The 25,084-nt window shown below is 40.6% G+C and overlaps 1 protein-coding gene across 2 annotated transcripts in view; it reads right to left on the bottom strand.

Annotated features, from left to right (window-relative positions):
* Positions 1-2,739: 2,739 nt before the first annotated feature.
* Positions 2,740-25,084, bottom strand: part of gcgrb (glucagon receptor b) — a 59,339-nt gene continuing 36,994 nt past the window's right edge. The window contains exons 2-14 of one of the 2 annotated variants that reach the window (XM_040014336.1): positions 22,015-22,158; positions 21,801-21,897; positions 21,612-21,719; positions 19,740-19,828; positions 17,747-17,853; positions 17,480-17,636; positions 15,388-15,547; positions 8,574-8,634; positions 8,305-8,374; positions 7,150-7,238; positions 6,802-6,946; positions 5,700-5,741; positions 2,740-5,390 (exon numbers count right to left, since the gene is read on the bottom strand). In XM_040014336.1, the coding sequence (XP_039870270.1) occupies positions 4,989-5,390; positions 5,700-5,741; positions 6,802-6,946; positions 7,150-7,238; positions 8,305-8,374; positions 8,574-8,634; positions 15,388-15,547; positions 17,480-17,636; positions 17,747-17,853; positions 19,740-19,828; positions 21,612-21,719; positions 21,801-21,897; positions 22,015-22,068 (1,581 nt within the window). In that variant the 5' untranslated portion in view covers positions 22,069-22,158 and the 3' untranslated portion in view covers positions 2,740-4,988. The remainder of the gene's footprint in view (positions 5,391-5,699; positions 5,742-6,801; positions 6,947-7,149; positions 7,239-8,304; positions 8,375-8,573; positions 8,635-15,387; positions 15,548-17,479; positions 17,637-17,746; positions 17,854-19,739; positions 19,829-21,611; positions 21,720-21,800; positions 21,898-22,014; positions 22,159-25,084) is intronic. The other variant, XM_040014337.1, reaches the window with a different exon arrangement.

The following is a 25,084-nucleotide window of genomic DNA, read 5'->3' as shown; positions in this document are numbered from 1 at the left end:
ATCGGTGCTGCTTAGATAAAACTAATTCTATTCTATTCTACAAACTGTTTGCCAAATCCAGGCCTCAAGTGCCGGTGTCCTGCGGGTTGCAGATGTGTTGTTTATCAAGCACAGTTGATTTAAATGGCTAAATTACCTCCTCAACATGTCTCGAAGGTCTCCAGAGGCCTGGTAATGAACTAATCATTTGATTCAGGTGTGTTGACCCAGGGTGATATCTAAAACCTGCAGGACACCGGCCCTTGAGGCCTGGATTTGAACACCCCTGCTCTAAGTAGCTCTTCATTTGAGTGTGTTATGCTCCCTCCACTTCCTTTATACTTTGCAGGGTTTTCTCTTTCTGAGGTCGTATGTTGGAGAAGATGGTTAAACTGACTGGGGTTTACCTGTGTAAGGCTCACAACAGGTAGAGCCTAGTAGTATGTGCAAAAAAAGGGAAATAACTGTGTTATTCCCCAACAAACACATAAATAACAGTAAAACTGTGTTTTGTTTATAGATTTTGTTTGATCAGGTTCCAAGGCTGGTAGTAGCTGTGACAGCTTTTTACTAGTTGCTGCTGGTGCTACTGTAGAGAATGCAGCAGCAGCAGCCCTGACAGCTGATATGTTGGTTATTTTCTACACTTATTTCTAGTTTCTTTTCCTCTTTTAGTTTTTCAGCTCCAACTTTTCACTTGTTTGTCCATCTTTATAGATCACTTTTTCCACACTAACCTGTTGATTGGGCAATCCAGTGTCAGCTATGAAAAAGGGCTGCTGGAAATGCTTGTAGGGCTGGTGTGCAACTGCCATTCAAGCCACCCAGTAGCCTGTATAATTATATTGACAAAGAAAAAAAAATCATATTGACCATCAGCCCACAAGTGTTTTGGCCCACTGGGCAAATGCCAAGGAATGAAACCACCGGGTTTTAGATTTTTTTTTTTTTTGCCGACACACTGCACTAATATATCAGTTGTCCATTCATGCATACCACGACTGATTCCTCTGACTCCTCACACCTCATGTTTATTATTTTGACATCGCAGTCTGTCTTGTCTCCCCTCTTTCTCAGTGGCTATGAGCTGGCTTGGGACAAATTCTGACATTCAGTTTTCAAGTAAAACTGCACAAGAAAAACAATTAAATTAAATAGACGGATTGAAATTGGATTTGTAAGCTAGCTCTAATGGCAGGGTCTCAGTGCATCCTTGTGTCTCTCACGGTGTTGACGTCACACCAGATTTTCTGCTTTAAACAAAAAGAAAAAACTGTGTTTTTTATTGGACATGTTGTAATCAGTAATTATACCTTTCCTACTAAGTGAGGTAAGAAAGTCAGTAGCCAATGTCAGATGGCTTGCACATGAACCAAAGGGTAAATTTTCCTATTATACTTGATGTAGTACAGTTTTCTTGCCAACAGTACACAATTAAATAATTCATGGTAAACTCTGCTCCAGAGTTGTGGACAAACCTTCAGTCACACACTCACTTCCTGAAGCTGATAATCCAAGTGGGACAAAATCCAGATTTTTTTCCTGGAAATGAAATGTTAGGTTGTTGTGAGCCTGTCCAGCCCTGTAATTTCCCCTGTATCCCTTTTTTCTATAATCAGAATTGCACTTACAATATTCGATGCTGGAATGCAGCGTTCTGCCTTTGGTGGTTTATGTTCTCTCTTATATGTAAATGCACACACAGGCACGGCAATATTTTCAGAGAGACTTCGAGATCAATTACACACATGAGCACACATTCCCAGACATGTATGACTAACTAATACATAATTCATCAACTCATTACCTTCTGCACAACAATACACAGATATATGAGTAACCATTTCACATTGCAGTAATCTCCATTGGAAACATGGTTAGTAATAAGGCCGCTAATCGGCTATGTCACATGTAATTAGCAATAACTGAGAGTGTTATTCCTGCATGTGTGCACATAGACCATTTCATTAGCTTATTGTGTGCTTTTTTAAACTAAGGTTGGAACTTGGCTATTGAACAGGAGCAGTTCTACAGAAAGTCACTGCAAAATATCAGCTAAATCCAAGTATTTCTTTTTAAATGTCACAAAACCGAGACAGGTGTATTACTTACCTTTCAGTCAGAGTTGCATCAATGACTCTGTTTGACACAACATACACTGAGACTCTTTTTGCTGACAGAATCAAATTTAATTGGATCCACAGAGGCATATGAAACACAATGATGTGGCTTTTATACAAAACCTCTTCCTTTTCTTAATGACAATGTTTGCTTTAGGGCTGTTTTGACAATTACAATACTTTAAGCAAAGAGACACAATCTGATAGTTACAAACATGCTTTGTGAAAGAAAAGTCTTTTCTCATAATAATTCTTACTGCTTTCATTTTTGAGTCACCTGCACTGTAACCATTAGCATAACAATACACCCAATCACCCACCTGCTTTTGTCTATTTAGCTTTATTGATATGTATAGTTAACTCTTTAAAGAGTGTCTATTTTCTGTTCTGAATTTAAAGAAAAAAAAAAAGGTCATTTAGGTATATATGCTGCTCAATAAAACAAAGGAACCTTCATCACAGTATAACACATAATCAGGTAAACTGTCAGTTTGACCAGCTGACACACATAAACCGCTATGATTGCATTTCACCTGCTCTGGTGCAAATGAGAGTGACAAAACATCTGGAGATGCCAGAGTATCCAGAAGCTTTCACGCCTGTCACAGATAGATCAAGTAATTGGGGATCCATTATTTGACCTGCCATCGCTGGTGTTCTCAGGTGAATTCCTACACAGCTGCACAATGCTGGGCTGTAAGCACAGCTCCTGCTAAAGACTGACTTCACGCCTTCCTCAGTCTCGTTCTAACATTTTAGTCAGAGACATGTACATGAGTAGCCTGCTGGAGGTAATTTTGTAGGGCTCCTATAGCTCTTTGCGTAATAGAAAACATGCTGGTTTTGCTGCTGGGTTGTTGCTCCTATATAGCCCTCTCCAGTTCTCCTTATGTAGCATCCTGCCTCCTGGTATGTCCTTCACTCTTTTGTGACAGGATATGGATGTAACACCCTAGAGAAGCTGCTTTTTCAACCAGAATGGGCTGCAGTTACCATCTAATGCCAATAGTCCACAGACATCAGCTATTACTACTTCCTTTTTGAGAGGTGTCTTGGTGTTACCACTCCAGTGCAAGTGTTAGCACTGATGCACTGGAGAGAAATCAGCTGAAAATGATTCACAATGATTTCTTCAATTCAAGTCAATTTTATTTACACCAAAACAGTCACTTCAAGGTGCTATTTCTTGTTTATATGGTTTCCTATATATCTACATATAATATATAAACGTATTAATAAAAATATCTGTAATAAATGTCCACATTTATTCTAAAAAAAAAACACAGTGTCAGGTTCTGCTTTCTCTGCACGAACTACAATGAAACAAGAATTAATTTTGGAAATACCTTTGCTACAATAGAGGGACTGATAGCTTTCAAATTCATGTGTGCATCATGCCTGTTAGCAATAGTTCACACTTAGTGAACACACATTTTAGAGGAGTTTAATATTGTTTTTATTTAATAATTTTGGATAAATTAGGATGACCATCATTGCTACAGCCCTATAAAATGTATGCTTCCCAACTAGACAAATTGATATTGCACAAGTTTCACTGGTTTTGTATTATACTGTGAAGATTGTATCTTCTCTTAATTTTTTTAAAGCAGTGTTTCATTGCTGGCTTCATTTATTTCCGGTATCAAAAAACCCCAACAACAAATAAATATGGTGGGTGGGGCACAATTTTTGTTCTGCGTTACTAAGTTTGACATAGAAAGCATAAAAACAATCTAACTTTCATTGTCAATGTGGTGCATTAACAAAAAAATCTGAGTCATACATTATGTTTTTAAATGCAAAACCTTTTTCTTTAAAAACCATCCTGGAATATAAAACAATCTTTGGACATCTGTACAAGCTGTAGATTTTGTGCAAAAATTATATTTCTAAAAATTAAAGTACGCCTGAAAAATTGTGCAGCTGACGGTGACTGTAACCGTGTAAGCATGAATCTTACAATGAGGCAATGAAGGCAAATGAGGAATTTGAGTTAGGTGTCAGACAAATCCAAGAGGCTCTGGATAGAGCGTGTACATCTAATTACATATATACAGTTAAATATTCAATTAAAATTCAGTTCAACCAAATTGCTCCTCTGTCCATATACATTCAATCAAAATTTGTTTAAAAATGGAGTAGATGAATAAAAATATGGATTTCGTGCTTTATGCAGTCAATAACAAACCTGTGATATATTATTCTTTTCTTGTTTGGCTTTGGCTTGTTAAAACCAGAATAAGTTAAACTTTGTATCATGTTCCTTCTAAAGGTGAAAGAGTCCATATTCTGTGTGCCTGCCTCAGCATAGCAAACACTGACTCCTATCACAGCATGATAAGATAGAGAGGTCTCCAGTAAATTGCAACTCCTGACCACTCAGACATCAAGAGTCTCTCATGGTGCAATTCACATTCATTTCCATCGAACCAAAAGTTGAAATAAAATCATACTTTGACACCAAGAGGTTCTTCTGTACCACAGATTAGTGCCAACTGCTGCAAACACACACGACACAAGCATGTCCCACAATGGTTACACCGGATAAGATGTGAGAAGGGTTGAAATAGCTGTCCTCCATATGCGCACAGGCAGACACACGTACGCACACTGAACGCCAGTGAAGTTTTAATTTATTTGATCATTCCTAATGTCTGAAGTCAATAAGTGTTTTTTCCTCCATCTCCCAGAAGCAATAAATACTCATATGCAGCTGGGCAGGACTCAGTGGCATTTCCTGCAATGTTCTGAATCGGTGAACATCATGATCCCTGTTTGTTACTTCCTCATCCTCTTCCTGCTCAAGCTATACAACTGCCACATGATAAGCACGGATCCAAAACAAGAAGCGCAATCAGTGAGAGTTTTTGCGATGAGGTCTCAGGGAAGTCAGACATTAGTTTCCTCTCCTTCCAGAGTATATGAGCGGTACTTCACGCGCTCTTCCAGACACACATCCTCTGTGGCAGTGCTGCTGGTGGCGCCTCTGTGCGATTGGAAAGAGAAGTGCAGGGTGTGCCTGCTTTTGGCAGGTCTGCATTTCCCTGTCCCGTTGCTAAAGGAGACAACGAGTTTGCGGTTCTCCTCAGCTGCAGCGGAGCAAACCGGGCCGCTGTTGGCTTTGTTGAAGCGAGGCCAGTCAACATTTGGGTCACCGGTGTTGGGCACATTGCCAGTGGCGATACTGCCGCTTTTAACGTGTGGCGTTTGGCTGTGTGTGTGGCGGTACTCCTCATCAATGTCCTTACCCAGTTTCCACCTCTTCCACTTTTTCAGCATCTCCGACTGCACCTGAGAGAGGAAGCGATGGGAGAGACAGGAGAGATAGTGGTGATGAAGATTGAACAAGACACAGAGGACATCAATAGATGGATGTTCTTTGCCAAAAACTGCATTTAAAAGACTGCATATTAGCAGATGGATCCTGTCGTGTCTGCTGGTCCTTGCAGACAAAAGAAAAAAAAGTGGAACTTGAAGATGTTTTTAGAGATACAAAAGAACAAATAAAGGAAGAGACAGAGACAATAAAAAATGTATCCTCACAAAGAAGATACATTTAAAATTAAAGTGGCTTTTGCCATCAAAATGAATCTGTCTCACCTCTTTATTGACAAAGCAGTACAGGATGGCAACCAGCAGGCCCTGAAATGGAAGAACATTTAATATGCTTATTGTACTTAAAATACATTTTTCCATTATTAGAAACAAATACCCAGAAAATCACTATTTTTGCCTCATTACTCTCATCTAGTCCCCACAATAAAAGAGTAAAAACAGTTTTTTTCAACTAGAGGAAAAAAAAAAGAAAAAAAAAAGAGTCATTTTATTGCACTGGACAGCTAAAACACTTGATCACTGAACTGCCAAAGGCAGAGGCATAGTATGAATGATGGAGAATATAATTAATGCAGCCCAATCTCATTCCTAGGGTGTCAAAATCTCTATTACTATTTTGTCAGAGCCGCTGGGATCTCACAGATGCACCGAAACCTGTCTTATAGAAATAGAGAGACGCTCTCTCACTCCCAGCTTGTCACATATGGATGCTTGCAAACAAGCACGTGAAGCCACATTTAAATGCACCGCCATTTTTTTAATGTGTAGAGTTATTGTTATGAGGGGGCGCATTGTACCACAAAGTAATTTTTCGCTAAAACTAATCAGGTAAGTTTATGGTGCAAAGACCTAAATTACAAGCAACAGCACAAGAGCATTCAAAATTAATGTGCCTTCTTGTGACTTACTCCACCTTTCATCTCCACCGTAATAAATGCACTTCCTAGTCTTTCCAAAAAAGAATTTTATCTCTCAGCCATGAATGCTGCCACATCTGGTTCATCAAGTCACAGGTGCCAGGACAGCTTGTTCACATTTCCTGCAACACCAGCAGTATCTGACAGAAGGGTAGGATTTGTGTGCTGCCTGAGTAAGAAATAGTCTAAAAAAATAAAATGTGAGGATTAAGAAGGAGTTTGCTGGGCAAAAGAAATGTCGAACCCAGGCTCTTCACCTATGTTTGCTTTTATATGCAAATGTACAACATAGAAAAGTGCCAATTTCTTTGTTCTCTGTGACATCTTTGAGTTATACAGATAATTTATTACTTTAGCGTGCAGTTTATGTCTTCCTGGGTATTAATCCTCTGAGGTCCCTCTGTTATATTTATGGGCACATGTGGAACAAGTGAAATTTGAACTTATACCTGGAAGGAGTTGAACAGGAGATCACAGAAGAGGCGAACGAGGCGCAGAACAGAGCCTTTAGGAACAGATTCATCAATGACAAAGGTGAAGAGGATGGCATGAATCCCAAGCAAGGGAATGAGAGTCAGGGTAGATTTTGCCAGTCTGGAAAAAAGGAGAAAGGGGAAGCAAATGGTATTAGAGATTACAAGAAAACTCTGAAAACAGGGGACTATATATAAAAATGGCTATAATACCAAAAAAGTTCATTCCCAAGCGAAAAGCTACTAAGACTAAGTAAATGCTTGCTGTCTGCATTTTCTTTAAAAAAACAAAAAAGAAAAGAAATAAAGGAACAGATTTCTCACCTGAACTTGTAGTCAGTGTATCTCATCTGGTGAGCTCTAAGTTTAGACATTAAGATTTTAATAATACGGATAAATATGAAGAAGTTAATCTGAAAGAAAGAGGATAAAGAAAGTCACTTTGAAGCAAACACAATGCAATATGTTAGCATATGGTGCTAGAGAGAAGATTACTGCCGCTTTGGAACGCGTCAGTAGTTAACACAAAGTCGGACTTTAAACGAAGTCCTCACAGTGGGACTGGGCAGACGGATTAACGTCCCCACAACACGAGCAATTCAAGTGCTTGCGCACAGAACAAGCATGTGCTCGTGCGCACACACTGTGATCTAGTGCAGGACACTTACTGATGGCAGGTCATTTATTATCACAGCACTCAAGATTTTGGCGCTCCAAGTTTGGTAAAGTGCGTGTGCTGTCTCAACACAAGTATTTGTGTAAATATGTATAGTGGAGTGTACACAAACACAGTTTATTTAGGTGTGAATCCGGTTGTTTGCACAATAGTAGAACTGCAGAACAGCTCTGGGGTTGTTGCACAATGATGAAAGACTTTACAACAACTTTACATTTTTACCAACTATTTCAGCAACTGCATTAAAAAGTAATGCTCCCACACAGTGCAGCACTGCGCATGTTTAAGTGCACTGGTCATAAGTGTGTCCATCCATAATGCTATTTGGAAACAAGAATCAGGAAACACACAAAAGGAAAGCGTCAGCTGGTTTTGGTATGTGATGTTGTTAAGAGGGAGTGTAAACACATTGATGTTGTCCTATATGAAATTTTAAATACTGATATTTTGTGAATATTGCACATGTGGTTGTATAAAGTTATATTTTGTCATCAGACTGAGCAAAGTGAAATAGCACGGCACTGAATGTAGGAACTGATAAAATATCAACTGCAGAAAATAAAAGTCACTATTTTTACACGACTTACATTTTTCCTGCAGTCCTATTTTCAACAGCTGCCTCATCTACACACATTCAAATACAAGCAGGCAGACAAAAGCATTTGGTATCTTTATGAGCACTCCTAAGCATCTGCCAAGACATAGATTGTTTTGAATTGTCTTTAAAACATTATCCAAATGTAAACTGACAAAGTTAAACACAAAGGTGAGAGAGAGAGAAAAAGAGAAACAGAGAGTCTTACCAGATAAGCAAAAAGTATAGGAGATCGGATAATCCACCAATATCCCATGTTAATATTCCTCTCCCAGCACCTAGATACAGAAACAAACACACAAACTTATGGGCATAACACATTTTATCAACATTTCCTCTGCAATATAAATTCTTTAAAGGAAACCAGGAGAAAAAAGACCCGCACTCATCTGTCTCCTCAGGGGTCACGGATAAAAGCGGCAATAATTAAACTGTCTTCCATTTGATGTGAGAATTTCATGAATTGATTAAACTTACTCTTCATTCTCATACAGGTATTTCACTGTGATCCATGGCAACACAAATATGAGCGGTGCACCTGAGAATGACAGAAAGCAAAGAATAAGGATCCCAAATCATTTCCTCCAAAGCACACGCAGTAGTCCTAGCTAATATTTATACTTTAGTCCAGTAATCAGTATCAAGTTATATTATTATATCACTGCCCATGATACAAAATTTTTAGATTTTTTTCTGTCCTTGTGAATTTAATATCTCATTACCATTTCAAATATTTCCGCTCTCGTCTTATCCTAAGCAGACTTTAAAGGTCTCTAAATATTAAAATCATCTCTGTCATGTCTGCCTTTATCTAAGCTTCAATGAGCTCAATCCCTATGTGTTTATGAATGTGGTCTCAGAATTGTATCAGTCCTGTCAGGCTATAACACATCAAGGTGAGCTGGACAGTTGTTATTTTAGACATGGATGAGTTGTTTTCTTCAGTGAGTATTTTTAAAAGCTATAGAAGAACTTAACTATGGACAGCTGTATAATTAAGTTCTTATTACAGAACAGGAGGCTGAAAATCATACATTCAATATTCATTTGAAAATGTAAAAATGGTGGAATCTAGGAAGTCTGAACTGGAGAAGCACATCTGCTCTTGAATGCTTGTTGTTATGGAATCTGAGGACTTGTTAAGTAGTAGTAGCAGCTGGACTCATTACATTTTTGTGTGTTTCAAAACAATACTTGACAGAGTTCCACGCCGTTAAGTGTTTACAGTGATATGAAAAAACAAAAACAAAACATATTTTCTTTCAGTGTCTCTTGGGTATGAATTAGATATCTCACAGTCTTAAAGACTACTGGGTGTTATACATCAAAGTCAATTTGCAGGTCTTGCAGAGTGCTACTGTCTAAGGAAATGTAAAAACAAAACCTGTATAAATCTTTCTTTGTCTCCAGAGAGAGACACACTAATGCAGGCTTTAGGTTTTAAAAAAGAATGAAGAATACATTATTTGGTTAGTCAGAGAAGTTTGAATTCAGGGCTTTTTTGAAAACCTTCTATTTTCAGTCACAGCTTAGTTTTAAGGTCTAAAAAACATTTGTAACCGTCAGTGGTATCTCTCAGCCTCCTAGCAGAAACACCTGTGGTGTCAATTTGAAAATCCTATGTCACCTTGTTTTCAAGTTATTGCATTCACAAGATTTTTAGAAAACACTTTGAAGTCGAGGTCACTGAGATTCAAAGCCGCCTAAGACTCTTCGAAGGCGCACCTATTGTATCAATTTGAAAACTCTATAGTGCCTTGTTCTCAGGTTATTGCATTCACAGGATTTTCAGACTACCTGGCTTCTGACCTTTGACCTTTAGGTTAAGGTCACTGAGATTCAAACTTATCCGCCCGCCTGGTGGGGCGACGTGAACTCCCCATCAGCCTTTAACAGTTACGGTCTGGGGTAAAATACACCCTTCTGATAAGTTAGTTCTGCTGTGTGCTACACAATATTTATATATACAAGAAAGTTGTTACACCTAGCAGCTGGGAGACAGACAGACAAAACATATTGGTAGCAAGAGAAAACCACTAAGGATACATTCCCACTTCAAACATGAAAAGAAGGTAAGGTGTAGTGTTTTTAGTAGTCTCGAGCTGTTTATGAGATACAATAGCTAGAGACCGCAGATTTTCTTGTACCTCCTCTCCTTGCTCTCAGAGCTATTAACTAGGGGTGCAACGATACACAAAATTCACGGTTCGGTTCGGTTCGATACTTTGGTGTCACGGTTCGATATTTTTTCGATACAAAAAAAATGTTCATGCCTTTTTAATTTGTCATTTATTAAACTTATAAATATATATTTTAACTCAAAAGTACAGTTTTTAAATTTAATGTTGCTGAAACAAAAGTAATTATAAAACATAAATATATCTCAGGGCTCTCAAAATTTCAAAATCCCTGGTAGCCCTTCGGGCAGGGACTCTTCAGTTTTTGGTAGCCCAAAATAAATGTAAGTAGCCCGAATAAAAAAGAGAGCAATTTTTTGATTGATGTTTTGTTTCCTGTTTTGTTTCCTTTACAATATTATACTTTAATGTATAATATTGTAAAGGAAACAAAACAGGAAACAAAACATCAATCAAAAAATTGCTGAAAAACAAATTACAACATTGTATAAAAATTACAATCATCAACTCAAATACTTGGTTCTAATTGAACAGAAATTTCTATGAACTTGTAAGAACTGTGTAGGACATGAATCAGTCTGTGTCAGATCCTGAATTTGAAATTTCCACTGAAGTCACGGGTAAGAGACAAGTGGAACCAAGATCGAGGCCATTTGCTTTTTGAAGTTTGCAAAGACTGCTAAATTTTGCCAGTGGTAGTTCACTCTTTGCAACATAGTACGCTGTTCTAAACAGATTTTTCAGGTTTATTTTTAGTATGTTATTTGCAATTGGTGTTTGTTCTGGGAAAGATATTGCAGACTGAGCAATAATGCATTTCTTGCATTTCTCATGGCTTCTAATGGGGGCCTTTCTTAAAATGACTGGTCCCAGTAACAAAGGCGCTTGTCGACACTGTCATGGTCCGCGGCCCGGCGTCCGAGGTGCTGATGGGATGCCCACTCCCGTGGGCGTGGCTGCTAACTCCACACCTGCATCCCATCCCAGGCGATCACCAGGTGGACTATTTAATCCTGCCCAGCCTGCTGCTCCACGCCAGTCCGTGTCGTCCTTCAGCGGTAACGTACACCTGCGGGAAAGCCCTTATGCAAACCTATCCGTGTGAACTAACACTAACTCTGCCTTGTATACTCAGATCACAGCTCGGCGTGTTTGAGCCACCAGCCTGTCCACCTGCCTGTCCGGAATTTGGATCACGATCAGCCCCAGCCGCCTCGACCTTTCTGAAGCTTCTCCCCACGGACCCTCACCCCTCCCTCCGGTTCCCTCGGCCCCGCTATCATCGTAAGACGCGTACTCTACTTCCCCTCGTATACTGCCGTTTTCCCCGCACCCCAATAATCCTTTTTTCCTTTTTCTGTTTCAGCCTCCCACAGTCCCGCTCTCGGCGTTCCTGCGCGATTCACCTCCCGGTCCCTCGGTTTTTCTGGTTCCGTGCGCTTTTTCCCTTCTACCCTCCCGGGACACCCTCAGTTATAATAAAGTTTATTTTTGTTCTCTCGTACCGCTGTGTGTGTGTTCTGCTCCTGGGTCCAACTTGTGCGTGGAACTTCGGTTCATGACAGACTCAGAAATCGAGAGAAAACCAACAACACACCCGGCAGAACATTATGTTATTTACACGGGTGCACATAAGTGGTCCGCATGTGCGCATTCGCTGTCAAAATAAAAGACGCGCACCAGATAAGAAGTTGCAACGCGCGTTTGCGTCCATATAAAAAGCACTGTTTTTGTCCGCTAGAGTGGGATTTTCACGGCACATTCTGCACCACATCTCTGTGCGTTCATCATTTGTTTGAAGCCAGCTCACCTCCTGCAACCACTTTTCCGAGAATACGCGCTTCTTTTGTGGTTCGGACTCCTTCTGACATTTCTTTGGAGGTAGAGGAACACCAAAGTAATTGCTTAAAGGAGCTTCTTCGACATCTTTAAGAGTTTTAAACAAATGTCTGTCCTCCTCCAGAAAATCTTATGTATGCAAACACGCATTGCAACTTCTTATCTTGTGCACGTTGTTTTTTTTTTTTTTGACAGCGAATGCGCACCTGCGGACCACTTATGTGCAGCCCCGGTTATATAGCTCGTCATATTGCAGCCACAGAAATTCTTTTGTCCATGAAACCATAAAGCTGCACTTTCTTTTTGCCTTATAGTCTGATTTGTCATAACTTTTCCGTTTTGTGGTAAGCTTTTCTTTGGCTGTCACTTCTTCACCCTGACCTGTCTTATTTGGCTCAGCAGAACTAAAATAAATATCCTGCTGCTTTTACACACACACACACATAACGGTCAGCGATTCTCTGCGCGATCAACCTCTCATATGTTTAAGCTTGCTACGGGAGATTTCACTTGTCATGTTTGCATAGTAAGCTAACGATTGATAAGACGATGTCAGAGGAATTGGTGCACAAATTATCATCGCTCACCAATCAGTGCTGTCGCTCTCTATACACAGTTCGCGTGATTGCAAAGTGAAAGCAAAAAACAAGCACAAATTCAAACGCGATTTCAATATGTCACATATTGACAGTGGCTCACCGATGCCAATGACATAATTACCCAGCTACATTTCCGAAAGAATGCAAAAGCATTGACATATACTTTTCCTTCCTACAATAGCCCGATGGGCAGGGTAGAGATAGATTTTGGTAGCCCGTCGGGCTAGCGATTTTGCAAGCCCTGTATCTGATTGAGGAATCACTCATCTTTGGAAAAGAGAGTTTATTACAGAGAAATGGCTCTTTCCAAAATAAAAGCTATACTATAAGCTTCTTCTGGGCTATACTCTCAGCAGCATATTGTAGCGGGTCAGGGCTGTTCGGGGTTCTGTTTATACAGTTATGTTTTGTTTATGTTGCCATAGTGACGGGTGACGCCCTCTCGCTGCGACGGTGTGTCCTTCCGGGGTCAGAGGGCGCCCTGTGTGTTGTTGTTGTTGTTGCTGTGCGGTTGCCGCGCTGAGCAGTTAGCTAGCGGCAGTGTTCTTCTGCAGATGTCAATAAACGGCTGTGCTCCCTGGCTAGCTCACGGGAAGCAAGACCAAACGACACCTCCATCTCCTCGTTGTCTGAGCTCGCCACATTGGTGTCAGAAGTGGGATGATGGTGGCACCCCATGTTCTGACCCGAGTGACTTTCCCCCCGCCGGTCATGACCGGCCGGTGCGCCAAAAGAAGGCACCTGGACATTTGCAAAGTGAAAGCAAAAAACAAGCGCAAATTCAAACGCGATTTCAATATGTCACATATTGACAGTGGCTCACCGATGCCAATGACATAATTACCCAGCTACATTTCCGAAAGAATGCAAAAGCATTGACATATATTTTTCCTTCCTATGATAGCCCGACGGGCAGGGCAGAGATAGATTTTGGTAGTATGACTGGAAAAATCGCTAGCCCCGGGACGTCGGGCTAGCGATTTTGCAAGCCCTGTGTTACAGGCATGGCCCTTTAATTAAGGATGAAGCCTGATGGGAAATGTATTCGGGATGTGTGTAGCGGGACTGCCTGGTGTGTGTGTGAAGAGAGAGAGCGGAGAAGGGGGAAAAGTAACGGTTAGCTACAGAAGAGACGAAAAGAAAATAAATAAAAGGAATATAATAACTCCCTCGACAGCCAGAGTTGTGTCGGCGATGCTCGCTGTGAGTAAACTGTTTCAGCCCACTGTACATGGTGTTCGTGCCTTAGAGAAGAAATAAAGTTCGGTGAAGCAGTTTCCTACGCCTCCTTCGATCTTTTTGCTAGCGGAGTTGACCTGTATAGTAAGCTGTTGCCGGCTACGAGTCAGTTACGGAACCTTCAAGTAACTGCCAGAGGTTTCCTTACTACGGTTCGGGGCCGCGGATCTGGCGCGGTAACACCTGTATCTGATTGAGGAATCACTCATCTTTGGAAAAGAGAGTTTATTACAGAGAAATGGCTCTTTCCAAAATAAAAGCTATACTATACGCTTCTTCTGGGCTATATTCTCAGCAGCATATTGTAGCGGGTCAGGGCTGTTCGGGGTTCTGTTTGTACAGTTATGTTTTGTTTATGTTGCCATAGTGACGGGTGACGCCCTCTCGCTGCGACGGTGTGTCTTTCCGGGGTCAGAGGGCGCCCTGTGTGTTGTTGTTGTTGTGCTGTGCGGTTGCCGCGCTGAGCAGTTAGCTAGCGGCAGTGTTCTTCTGCAGATGTCAATAACGGCTGTGCTCCCTGGCTAGCTCACGGGAAGCAAGACCAAACGATACCTCCGTCTCCTCCTTGTCTGAGCTCGCCACAATATTAAACATATCAGGTCCCCATAAGGAGAATCATGTGCTAACGGCTGTCTAAAGTTTGTAGCATGCATGCTTATTGTTTTTGTCTGCTTCCACTTGTCTTTGCACTAGGATGATGTTGGCGTAAATGTGCAGTCATATTCGTTGTGTTCCCACTAGTGCTGTCAGCGTTAATCTCGTTGAAATGACGTTAACGCCACAACACGGCAAATCTCCATTAACGAGCTACCCCTGTGTGGGGCTAGATGGCCAACACGTTAACGAGCTAACTGCGCTAACACACTAGTTCCCACCCATGTTATTGAGCATTGCGTGGCACATCCAACATACTATTTTACTTTAGTCCATGACGCGCTTACCTTCAGGCTCATAGGTCACATGAAAACCAAAATAATTCCAAACGCCAGATCTGAATGAGGGTGGGGGAGGTTCAATTTGCCATGTTGCAAGGAGAGCTTAACTTCTGTCTCGCTAGCTTGCCCTGCGCTCTTCCTTCTGAAGATGCTGTCTGTGTTGAACGCTCAGTGGATCTGCGCTCAACAGTGCAGCCTAGGCGGAGTAGTCGAACGCAGATTCACTGAGCGCTCAACACAGACAGCATCGTCAGAAGGAAAGTTGATAAAATAAATTACAAATTTTGTATTGTTCATACATATGCGTACCGAACCGAAAGCACTGTATCGAACGGTTCAATATCGATACGAGTATCGTTGCACCCCTACTATTAACATAACTGTTGGCTGACTTGTTGTTGCTAATGTCTGTCGTCTGACTAAATCACCCATCAAAAAACTGGCTGAAAGTCAGAGCGCTGTTCACTGTTGGACCTTTTGCATTACGTTGATAAGCACAAAGCCAAGTGTTCAGCTGCTGTTTAGCAGATTATGCTCTTACCCCAACCAATGGCCAGGTAAATGTAGAAGTACTTCCTCTCGCTGAATACAGTGATGACTAAGAGGCTATGAAGATAGATGCCTTCCACCAGAAGCCAATAGTTGTTGGCCATTACACTGTACTGCATCATCACCATGGCACCACGACACCACATCACAGCCTGACACGAGACAGATACCATGGTAACACAAACAATAAGCCAAGTTGTCCTTGCTTGCACAAATGTAGCAAATGCAGCTTTTAAACAAAGCTTCACAGGGTAAAAGCTGACAAATATTTCAGTTCAGATGAATTAGTTTAACATTGTTCCAGTTCAGGGACAACAGCTACAGTACAGCACAGTGGGTGTTTTATTGTGGAATACACGGGTAGTTCCCCCTTTGCTAGACACCACAAAAATGAAAGTAAAAAAAACATGTAATATTTTTAAGTGATTTTTACTTCTTAATGATTGAGCTAAATGTGGATTATCTGACATCTTCCTCGACAAATGTGGAGTGTTTCATGTAAAAAGAAGCAAGGGGAACTTGAATATATCCATAGCTGAGTTTGCACTGTCCACTCTCTATACATTGAGTCACTATCTTTTTGTACTAATGTTAAATTTCTTAACTGTAGTTTTTATTCCACTTATAACGTAGTAGAAAATCATCCCACACTGTAGTGTGTAAAAGGTATATGCTACTTTGCTCTTCAGCTGTAAAGTTAATGTTATTTTATTACCCATTAAGAGTGGCTACAGAACATCCAAACAGTGGTTCATTTAATTTATTGCCAGTGATGCAAATAAAGCTAATTCATGTTACATATATTTTACTTCTATGTTGTAGAGAGATGTATCAAATGAAATGTAAAGTATTTATCCAGAAATACAAGCAATGTTGATCTGCCCATAGCCTCTAATATGGTGCAAGTATTCTGCTGTGTGTTTTAGCAACAGAGATAATTAGATGGGCAATAGCAGTATACATTTGAGTGGTATCAGATATCAACAGGTGTCTGCCCTCGCTCATCTTCTGTGTAATAAATCCTAGATAGTGATCAGTCCTTTATGTTTCTTGATATTCTCTTGCAACCGCATTTCAGAACTTTAAATTAAATTCTTATGGACCTTTATGAACTCATGACAGGTTAGAATAGCATGTGAATTTCAAACATATATAAACTATATACTATATGGACAAAAGTACTGGGCCACCCACACATTACACCTACTGGAACTGCTCGGCTATGGAAACACATGATGTTAATGCCAGAGGATGTTTGGAACTCTGCAGTTACTGAGTCAGCACTGCGTTGGCGACTTTTACGCACTATACGCCTCAGCACTTGGCGACCCCGCTTTTCAACTTTACGTGGTGTGTCACTTTGTGGCTGACATGCTGTAGTTTCTTTTCCCTTCTTTTGCAGTAACACTACTTATAAAGGTTGTTGGAAGAAAGTCTATAATCTATACATCCTATAAAGTGCCATGTTAGGGCTGGTGTGCTCTTTAGAAGAACAGGTCGCATGGTCAGGTGTTTGATTTTATGCACCTTTTGCAATGAGACTGAAAACACCTCATTTTGAATATTAAGAGGTGTGACCCATTACTTTTGTCAACATGGGGTATATTCGTTTACTGAAGCTTTATTTACAGGAAATGACATGAAAAACAACACCAACAACATCAATAATGTTTTGTAGAATATGTCTTTCTTATCACAGATTTGTTGGTCTAGACATACCCAATCACTATCTAGTCAGCAGTTTATTGAAATATATGTGTGGTGGTTATTAAAACCTACATGGAATTTATGTTCAGGACGAGCTGTGCAAGTCACACTGTTGAATATAAAAATTATATCGTGGTAGAATATTCTCTGTATGTGTTTGTGGCACATACTGCACTACATTACATTTGCGATCGACGAACACTGATGTTTAAAGTGAGGGATTAAAAGTAAGTTATCTATATGTTTGTCTCCTCCAATCACTAATCACCTTAATATTATTATTTAACAGCCTCTACACTCTATATCTACTGTAATATGGTGGCTATGGCTAAGGTTTTACAACTGCAGGTGAGCTGGATGTGTGTTTGTTCGCTGACCGGTATGTTGACCCAGCTTCGTGCCTGTGAGTCACTGTTGCTTCTGGGATCCAGTGTGAGGGTCAGTAAAGCATCTTTAACCAGAATGGACACAGCTCTCAGGATGAATGAGGCAAACAGGTTCATGTGGATGTTGTTTCTCATACAGTGGAGCTTCCTAAGAGGTAAGAAGTGAGAGTAAGAAGGTAGAAGATGTAAACAAGATCCCGTAATTCAAACCAGGTCTGCTCCTTAACCCCCTTAACACGTCCTCTTTACATGATGTACCTGAAGAAGATGAGAATTCCCAGTGCCAGCAGCAAAGCCCCCAGTGAGAGAGAGTAACCCACTGTGTACATGATCCGCAACTGAGTGAGGATGCGGCCATACTGCTGCTGAAAGAGATAAAGTCATTTAAATACATGCACTACATTCAAACATACAGTGGGGCAAAAAAGTATTTAGTCAGCCACCGATTGTGCAAGTTCCCCCACCTAAAATGATGACAGAGGTCAGTAATTTGCACCAGAGGTACACTTCAACTGTGAGAGACAGAATGTGAAAAAAAATCCATGAATCCACATGGTAGGATTTGTAAAGAATTTACTCGTAAATCAGGGTGGAAAATAAGTATTTGGTCAATAACAAAAATACAACTCAATACTTTGTAACATAACCTTTGTTGGCAACAACAGAGGTCAAACGTTTACTATAGGTCTTTACCAGGTTTGCACACACAGTAGCTGGTATTTTGGCCCATTCCTCCATGCAGATCTTCTCGAGAGCAGTGATGTTTTGGGGCTGTCGCCGAGCAACACGGACTTTCAACTCCCGCCACGGATTTTCTATGGGGTTGAGGTCTGGAGACTGGCTAGGCCACTCCAGGACTTTCAAATGCTTCTTACGGAGCCACTCCTTTGTTGCCCGGGCGGTGTGTTTTGGATCATTGTCATGTTGGAAGACCCAGCCTCGTTTCATCTTCAAAGTTCTCACTGATGGAAGGAGGTTTTGGCTCAAAATCTCACGATACATGGCCCCATTCATTCTGTCCTTAACACGGATCAGTCGTCCTGTCCCCTTGGCAGAAAAACAGCCCCATAGCATGATGTTTCCACCCCCATGCTTCACAGTAGGTATGGTGTTCTTGGGATGCAACTCAGTATTCTTCTTCCTCCAAACACGACGAGTTGAGTTTATACCAAAAAGTTCTACTTTGGTTTCATCTGACCACATGACATTCTCCCAATCCTCTGCTGTATCATCCATGTGCTCTCTGGCAAACTTCAGACGGGCCTGGACATGCACTGGCTTCAGCAGCGGAACACGTCTGGCACTGCGGGATTTGATTCCCTGCCATTGTAGTGTGTTACTGATGGTGACTTTTGTTACTTTGGTCCCAGCTCTCTGCAGGTCATTCACCAGGTCCCCCCGTGTGGTTCTGGGATCTTTGCTCACCGTTCTCATGATCATTTTGACCCCACGGGATGAGATCTTGCGTGGAGCCCCAGATCGAGGGAGATTATCAGTGGTCTTGTATGTCTTCCATTTTCTGATGATTGCTCCCACAGTTGATTTTTTCACACCAAGCTGCTTGCCTATTGTAGATTCACTCTTCCCAGTCTGGTGCAGGTCTACAATACTTTTCCTGGTGTCCTTCGAAAGCTCTTTGGTCTTGGCCATGGCGGCGTTTGGAGTCTGACTGTTTGAGGCTGTGGACAGGTGTCTTTTATACAGATGATGAGTTCAAACAGGTGCCATTCATACAGGTAACGAGTGGGGGACAGAAAAGCTTCTTACAGAAGACATTACAGGTCTGTGAGAGCCAGAGATTTTCCTTGTTTGAGGTGACCAAATACTTATTTTCCACCCTAATTTACGAATAAATTCTTTACAAATCCTACCATGTGAATTCATGGATTTTTTTTTCACATTCTGTCTCTCACAGTTGTAGTGTACCTCTGGTGCAAATTACTGACCTCTGTCATCATTTTAAGTGGGGGAACTTGCACAATCGGTGGCTGACTAAATACTTTTTTGCCCCACTGTAGATACAAACACACAATTTATATTCAGCTTTATTTAAACAATACAAAAAGATCCTAATAGTTTACTGAACAGATGGAGGATTTGCACATGCGGCAGTAAGTTCAGATCATAATGAGTTAATGTTTTAAGTTGCAGTACCGTGTAACAATCTGCCACTGCAGGCAGCTTCAAAAATGGCCACTAATTAACAAGAAAGCCACACACAAAAACAAAGTACTGCACTGTGTACACACACCTCACCAGGGTCGTCCTCACATTCACTGGTATTCTTCTGTGCCCATTTGCCATCTTCACTGCAGAATCTGTGAACCAGACCATCCTGAACTATACACACAAAGAAACAACGATTGTAAGATTTTATTTTAGAGTGGCATATGTAAACTATGCAAATAGTGCTGTCACCTAAACACAGTGACACTTTTGGATTTAAATGGTCTGTATTTGTATAGCGCTTTACTAGTTGCTAAGGATCCCAAAGCACTTTACACATTCAGTCATCCACACACAGGTGATGACAAGCTACATTGTAGCCACAGCCACCCTGGGGCGCACTGACAGAGGCGAGGCTGCCGGACACTGGCGCCACCGGGCCCTCTGACCACCACCAGTAGGCAACAGGTGAAGTGTCTTGCCCAAGGACACAACGACCGAGACTGTCCAAGCCGGGGCTCGAACCGGCAACCTTCCGATTACAAGGCGAACTCCCAAATCTTGAGCCACGATCGCCCCATTAAATTAAATTAAAGCTTTATTTCAGTTTTACTTCAATTTTAGAGTTTTACCAATTCACAACACTGACTATTTTATATTGTGAGGCAACTCTTAGTAGATTCGCTTATGGTATGGCAGAGAAGGAAAATGTGCCGTTTGTAACCAAATCTAAACATAAACAGACATCATTTTCTATGAGTCTTTTCAACAAGTCGAAAAGATGAATTTTCACATTTTTAACATACTCTCACTTTGTAGCTTTCTTGCAGCAGAATAATATATTTTCAAACAAAAGTTAGTGAAACACAGGTTGGGTCTAAAGTAGTGCTGCACATCAGATGTTTACACACACCCCTGCAAGGCTACGAGTCCTCCGGAGATAGCAAAGATAAACCCCCTTTCACACCTATTCAGAGGCCCAAAACAACCTGGAGGAAGCCTGTGCATAGAAACAAAGATAGTAGACAGACAGCTGCAGTCAAAATCCAGGCTTTTCATGCTATGAACCAAAACTGTTAAGTGTTTGAAGCAAAAGCCCGCACACCACAGGTAAATGACTGAGAAAGCTCCACAGGACAGGTGTGCTGCCACCGGTGACACAGTGTGAAGTCTTTACACCACTCATAGGTTGAGAGTAAAGTCAGGGCTGAGTAATATTTGGCCTTCACACTCAATTAAGCACTCCCTGAAACCTCAGTGCACCTCAGTACATTGTATTCAGTACATCATTCTGCCAACCGATTACCTGCTGTACATGAAGACCAGAAACCAATCTGTCAAGTGTTTGTATACATTATATGTTTTGTTAGAAAACTGGTCGTGTTACCCTGAAATGCATGAGTAATTTTTGAAACATGTCTTCTTACAGTGGGTCATTCACACATGTAACGCAGATTGACCGCTTAATTATTAAAAACCTTGAAAACCTAGAAATATAATAGAAAATGAAGCACTAAACCCTGACACACAGGTGCAGCAGCATCAGGCTGCTGTGGTCATAAGCTTTTATTAACTCCCCTTTTTTTCACTGTTTCACTGTTTGTACTTATTCACATTAATAGTTAAAAAAAGCGCCACAGTGAGCACATGGATGTCTTTGTTTTGGTGAGCAAGCTATCAAACACAATAATTACATATTATCACCTTATATACTTGTTAAGTAAACCTTTAAATTAGCAGTCAAACTGTGCAGTGAGTTAGGTATAAGCATTTTATCCATGTAAATGAAAAAAAAAAAACAGGTTAAAATTATGGCATATAATGAAATGCTACAGATAAGAGTGATAAGACTAGATTTAAATCGTACATTTGCAAACTGTAGCAACAGTACATTGTGACGCAGCAGTTACTCTTTTGTTATTTTTTGTCTACCTCACACAGATATACTCACACAGACCTTTATGGTACCATGGCAGGAACCATGGGCAGGAGACATTTACAGTGGTTCCTGGAAGTCCATCGGGCCAGCACGCATACAAATCAAAGGTTCTGTTACACACCAGCCCTACAAGGGAAAGCAAATCTTTAGTCTGTGCTGGTGCAGATGCATTTTATGGACTTGCGTGCTGGGAGGAAAACGAATCACCTGTTGAAGGGGGCGTGGCACCGAGGTGGTCAAGGCACTGGTTCTTGTAGCTGCTCCACTGCTCCTTCACAAGCTCAAGAGAGTTAGCAGAGGAGACCTGAAGGGAGAGAGGAAATTTCTTTTGATGACTCTCAGAAGTAGACGGTGTGAATCAAGAAAAAGGAAACATATTTGAAAATTGGCATGTGAAAGTGAATAATGCTGGGAGTCATACCTTTTTGCAGCTGCAGAGCATGAGCAAGGCCAAGAGGAGACACACCTGGGACATCCCACTGATGCTGGGAGGATGGGGGTGGGGACCAAAACACAGAAGAGGCCCAACTCATGAGGCAGTCTCAGCCCTGTTTCACCACTTGGCCTGCAAACGACACGGAGAAGCTTGTTATAGGCGTGTGTTTGTGTAGATAACTTGAAATAACAAAGGGACTGTGAAACAGGTAACAGAAAAAACAGGCAATAATCAGTGACGCGCTTCTCCGTCACAATCACAACATAAATAATTTATATGCACCTGCGAGATACCTGGTTAAAAACAAACACCTAAAAGTCTTTGTTTTATTTTATTTTTTACACATCCTTTGCCATTAATGTGCTTTATTGACCTCAATATTAGGATATAAAATCTGTAACACAATCAGTAAGATGGGCTAATGAGTTGCTGACTATCACTTTGTTAGCACAATAATAATATTAATAATAAGAGGAAGAAGAAGAAGATTTATTATTAATAAAGTAATAAAAATATGGGAGAGTCATTTCAGGCCTTTGCTTTTCTACATATCTCTGAAAACATGCAGTTTTCTGAATCTGATTCTGATTCACACTCCTGGTACGTTTGTGTATTTGTTTATGCCAACCCTCACATCTAGAATTCCACACTACAACTATATATACTTCTGAATGAAACCCATCCTTTGTCTATGTCTTAAATTCGACGAGCAGTGGCTTTCCTGTGGCATCAGTTGACGAGCTTCACCAACGCAGTTGGAGAACAAAACGAAATCTGAAACGTTTCTGCAAAAAACACCTTGAGCATGGAAACATTTTTAGCTAAAACGTTTCAAATTCCATTCTATTCCAGTCTCTTTGCTTCTGCTGAAGTGCTTCGTCGGGCTGTGGGTGTGTGTTTCTGTGTGTGGTTACCCCATGGCGCTAAAATGCTGTGACAGTGATCTAAAGTGAACTAAACTCGGCATAAATAGCCTGTCATTATCAGGGCACAAAGATTATCACCTTCATTTTAAGAGCTAAGAGCTGAGGAAAAAACAACAATAAAGCAAAATACTGCTGTGCTTTGTTGCTGCAATAGATCTTTTATCTTGTGGCGCTGGAACAATATTTTTCCTTAGAACCACATGCAGTTTTTATTGACTGAGCAACAAAGTCAAGCAGACAGACAGAAGAAGAGCAGACAGTTCATAAGCTCTTATACAGGACACAATCTGAGAGTTTAGACTATACTACTGTTTACGGTGAAATATCGGAATGAATCTATGAATATTAAAAATATGAGTGAGCCACTGATTTGCACTGTCACCTCACAACATGAAGGATCAGGGTTTTAACTTCCTTGTTAGAGGAGGCCTCTCTGGGTTGAAAGAAAAAAAAATGGAACAGCAGCCAAGTGCCTGAGATGACCGTACTGTGGATATTTACTCTAACAAACTCAGTAAAGAGCCAAGAGTATATAAAACAAGTGAAACAAAGTGTTAAGAACCAGCAATAATTGGATCCTGTGTTCAAAGCCTGATATATCTTCCTCCCATGTGCTTCACAACACAGCTGTTGTCCAAAAAGTGTACATTACCTTGAACTACACAATTGCATAAGTTTGCGTTTCACTTGGAATTATCATGCGACTCATTTGAATTCACCTAATTTAAACATGTTCCTTAAATACTCCATAGAGATCTAATATCAATAACAGTGTTTTTAAGTTCTTGTTTTATTTTTTAAAGTTTGGTGGGATTATTACTAAAGATGGGTTTCAAAATAAGAAAATATTGACACAAGCTCCAACATTACTGGATTTATCGATTTAATGTTCACTTGTTTTCCACTACTGAGTGAAACTAGAAAATTGTTGTTAATGTTTCCAGTTCTCTAATCACATAGTATTAAATCTGAAATTGCAGTTTTATGACACTTTTGGGAACCTTGGGCACAAAGCAGTAACTAAACCTTCTGTTGCAAATGCACAATGAGTCGTTCATATGCACAGTTAGATTCAATTTTTAAAGTACTCAGCACAAATTGCAAACATTGTTTTACCTTTACAGCAAATGATTTTTTTTAGACTTTTCTTGCTCACACAGAATGTTTATGCTCTACAGACCTCTGAGAGCCACAACGAGTGGTCTGTTTGGATCACTCTTAATTGTAGGAGAAGCTTATTTTCAGATTCTTGGCTGAATGGAGGATATTGTGCCCAGTATTTGCTGGCAATCGCTCTAGTCTGTTTTTCCTGCTTAAGTTGGTGTGTGTCAAGTGTGCATATAAGCGTATGTCTGTGCATGCAAACCCCACTGGGCTACTTGCATCTGTGCATCTCTTTTTAGATATTAGCAGTGAGGAGAGGACAATGCAAATTACAAGACTGCTTCAAACTGATAGCCTTATCGACCACACAGGGAGATTTTACATTACACATACGTAAAACACATGTGCATAAAACACTTGCACATGCATACGCCTACACAAACACATTAACATGCTGTGGACTGCTGATATTTGAATGTATTTCAGCATTTATAAAACATAGTTTCAGGCAGCACTGTAGGTATACCCTAATTTCCAATCCTGCAAACACTTTACCTGCCTTTCACTGGGTGTAGATAGAATATTTAGTGGCAGTTAAATTTAATGTTGGTATCCACAGGCTACAGGATGTATTTAAAGCAGTGAGCACCACACTGTGTAATGCTGTCTAATGCTGCTTTTACTTGATTTCCTTTTATTTATATGATACATTTACTCGAAAAAAAAAACCCAAAAACTTTCTATGTACTTCTATTGTATGTGAACCAATGCTTGCATTCTTTTAAATATCCAGCTTGGGCCCATTTTACACGGTAGTTAAATGGAAAGGGCTCAGCGCTCTTGTCCAATGATGATATGATGAATACAGGAGTCTGTGTGTGTTATTAAGCAGAGAGAAAAAGCCAGAGATGGAAAGTGAAAAAGATATTTGCCCAGCTTCTAATCTGTATTACAAAAGCCTGTATGACTCAACATTTCCCATTAAATTATTCCTGAAAAATATCCTTTTCATATGAATGCGCATG

Source organism: Simochromis diagramma, unplaced genomic scaffold (assembly GCF_900408965.1).
Source record: "Simochromis diagramma unplaced genomic scaffold, fSimDia1.1 OVJJ01000669.1, whole genome shotgun sequence".
In the NCBI taxonomy this organism is placed as follows: domain Eukaryota; kingdom Metazoa; phylum Chordata; class Actinopteri; order Cichliformes; family Cichlidae; genus Simochromis; species Simochromis diagramma.
The sequence above is the reverse complement of the archived record's forward strand: the minus strand, read 5'-3'. Positions and strand labels throughout refer to the sequence as shown.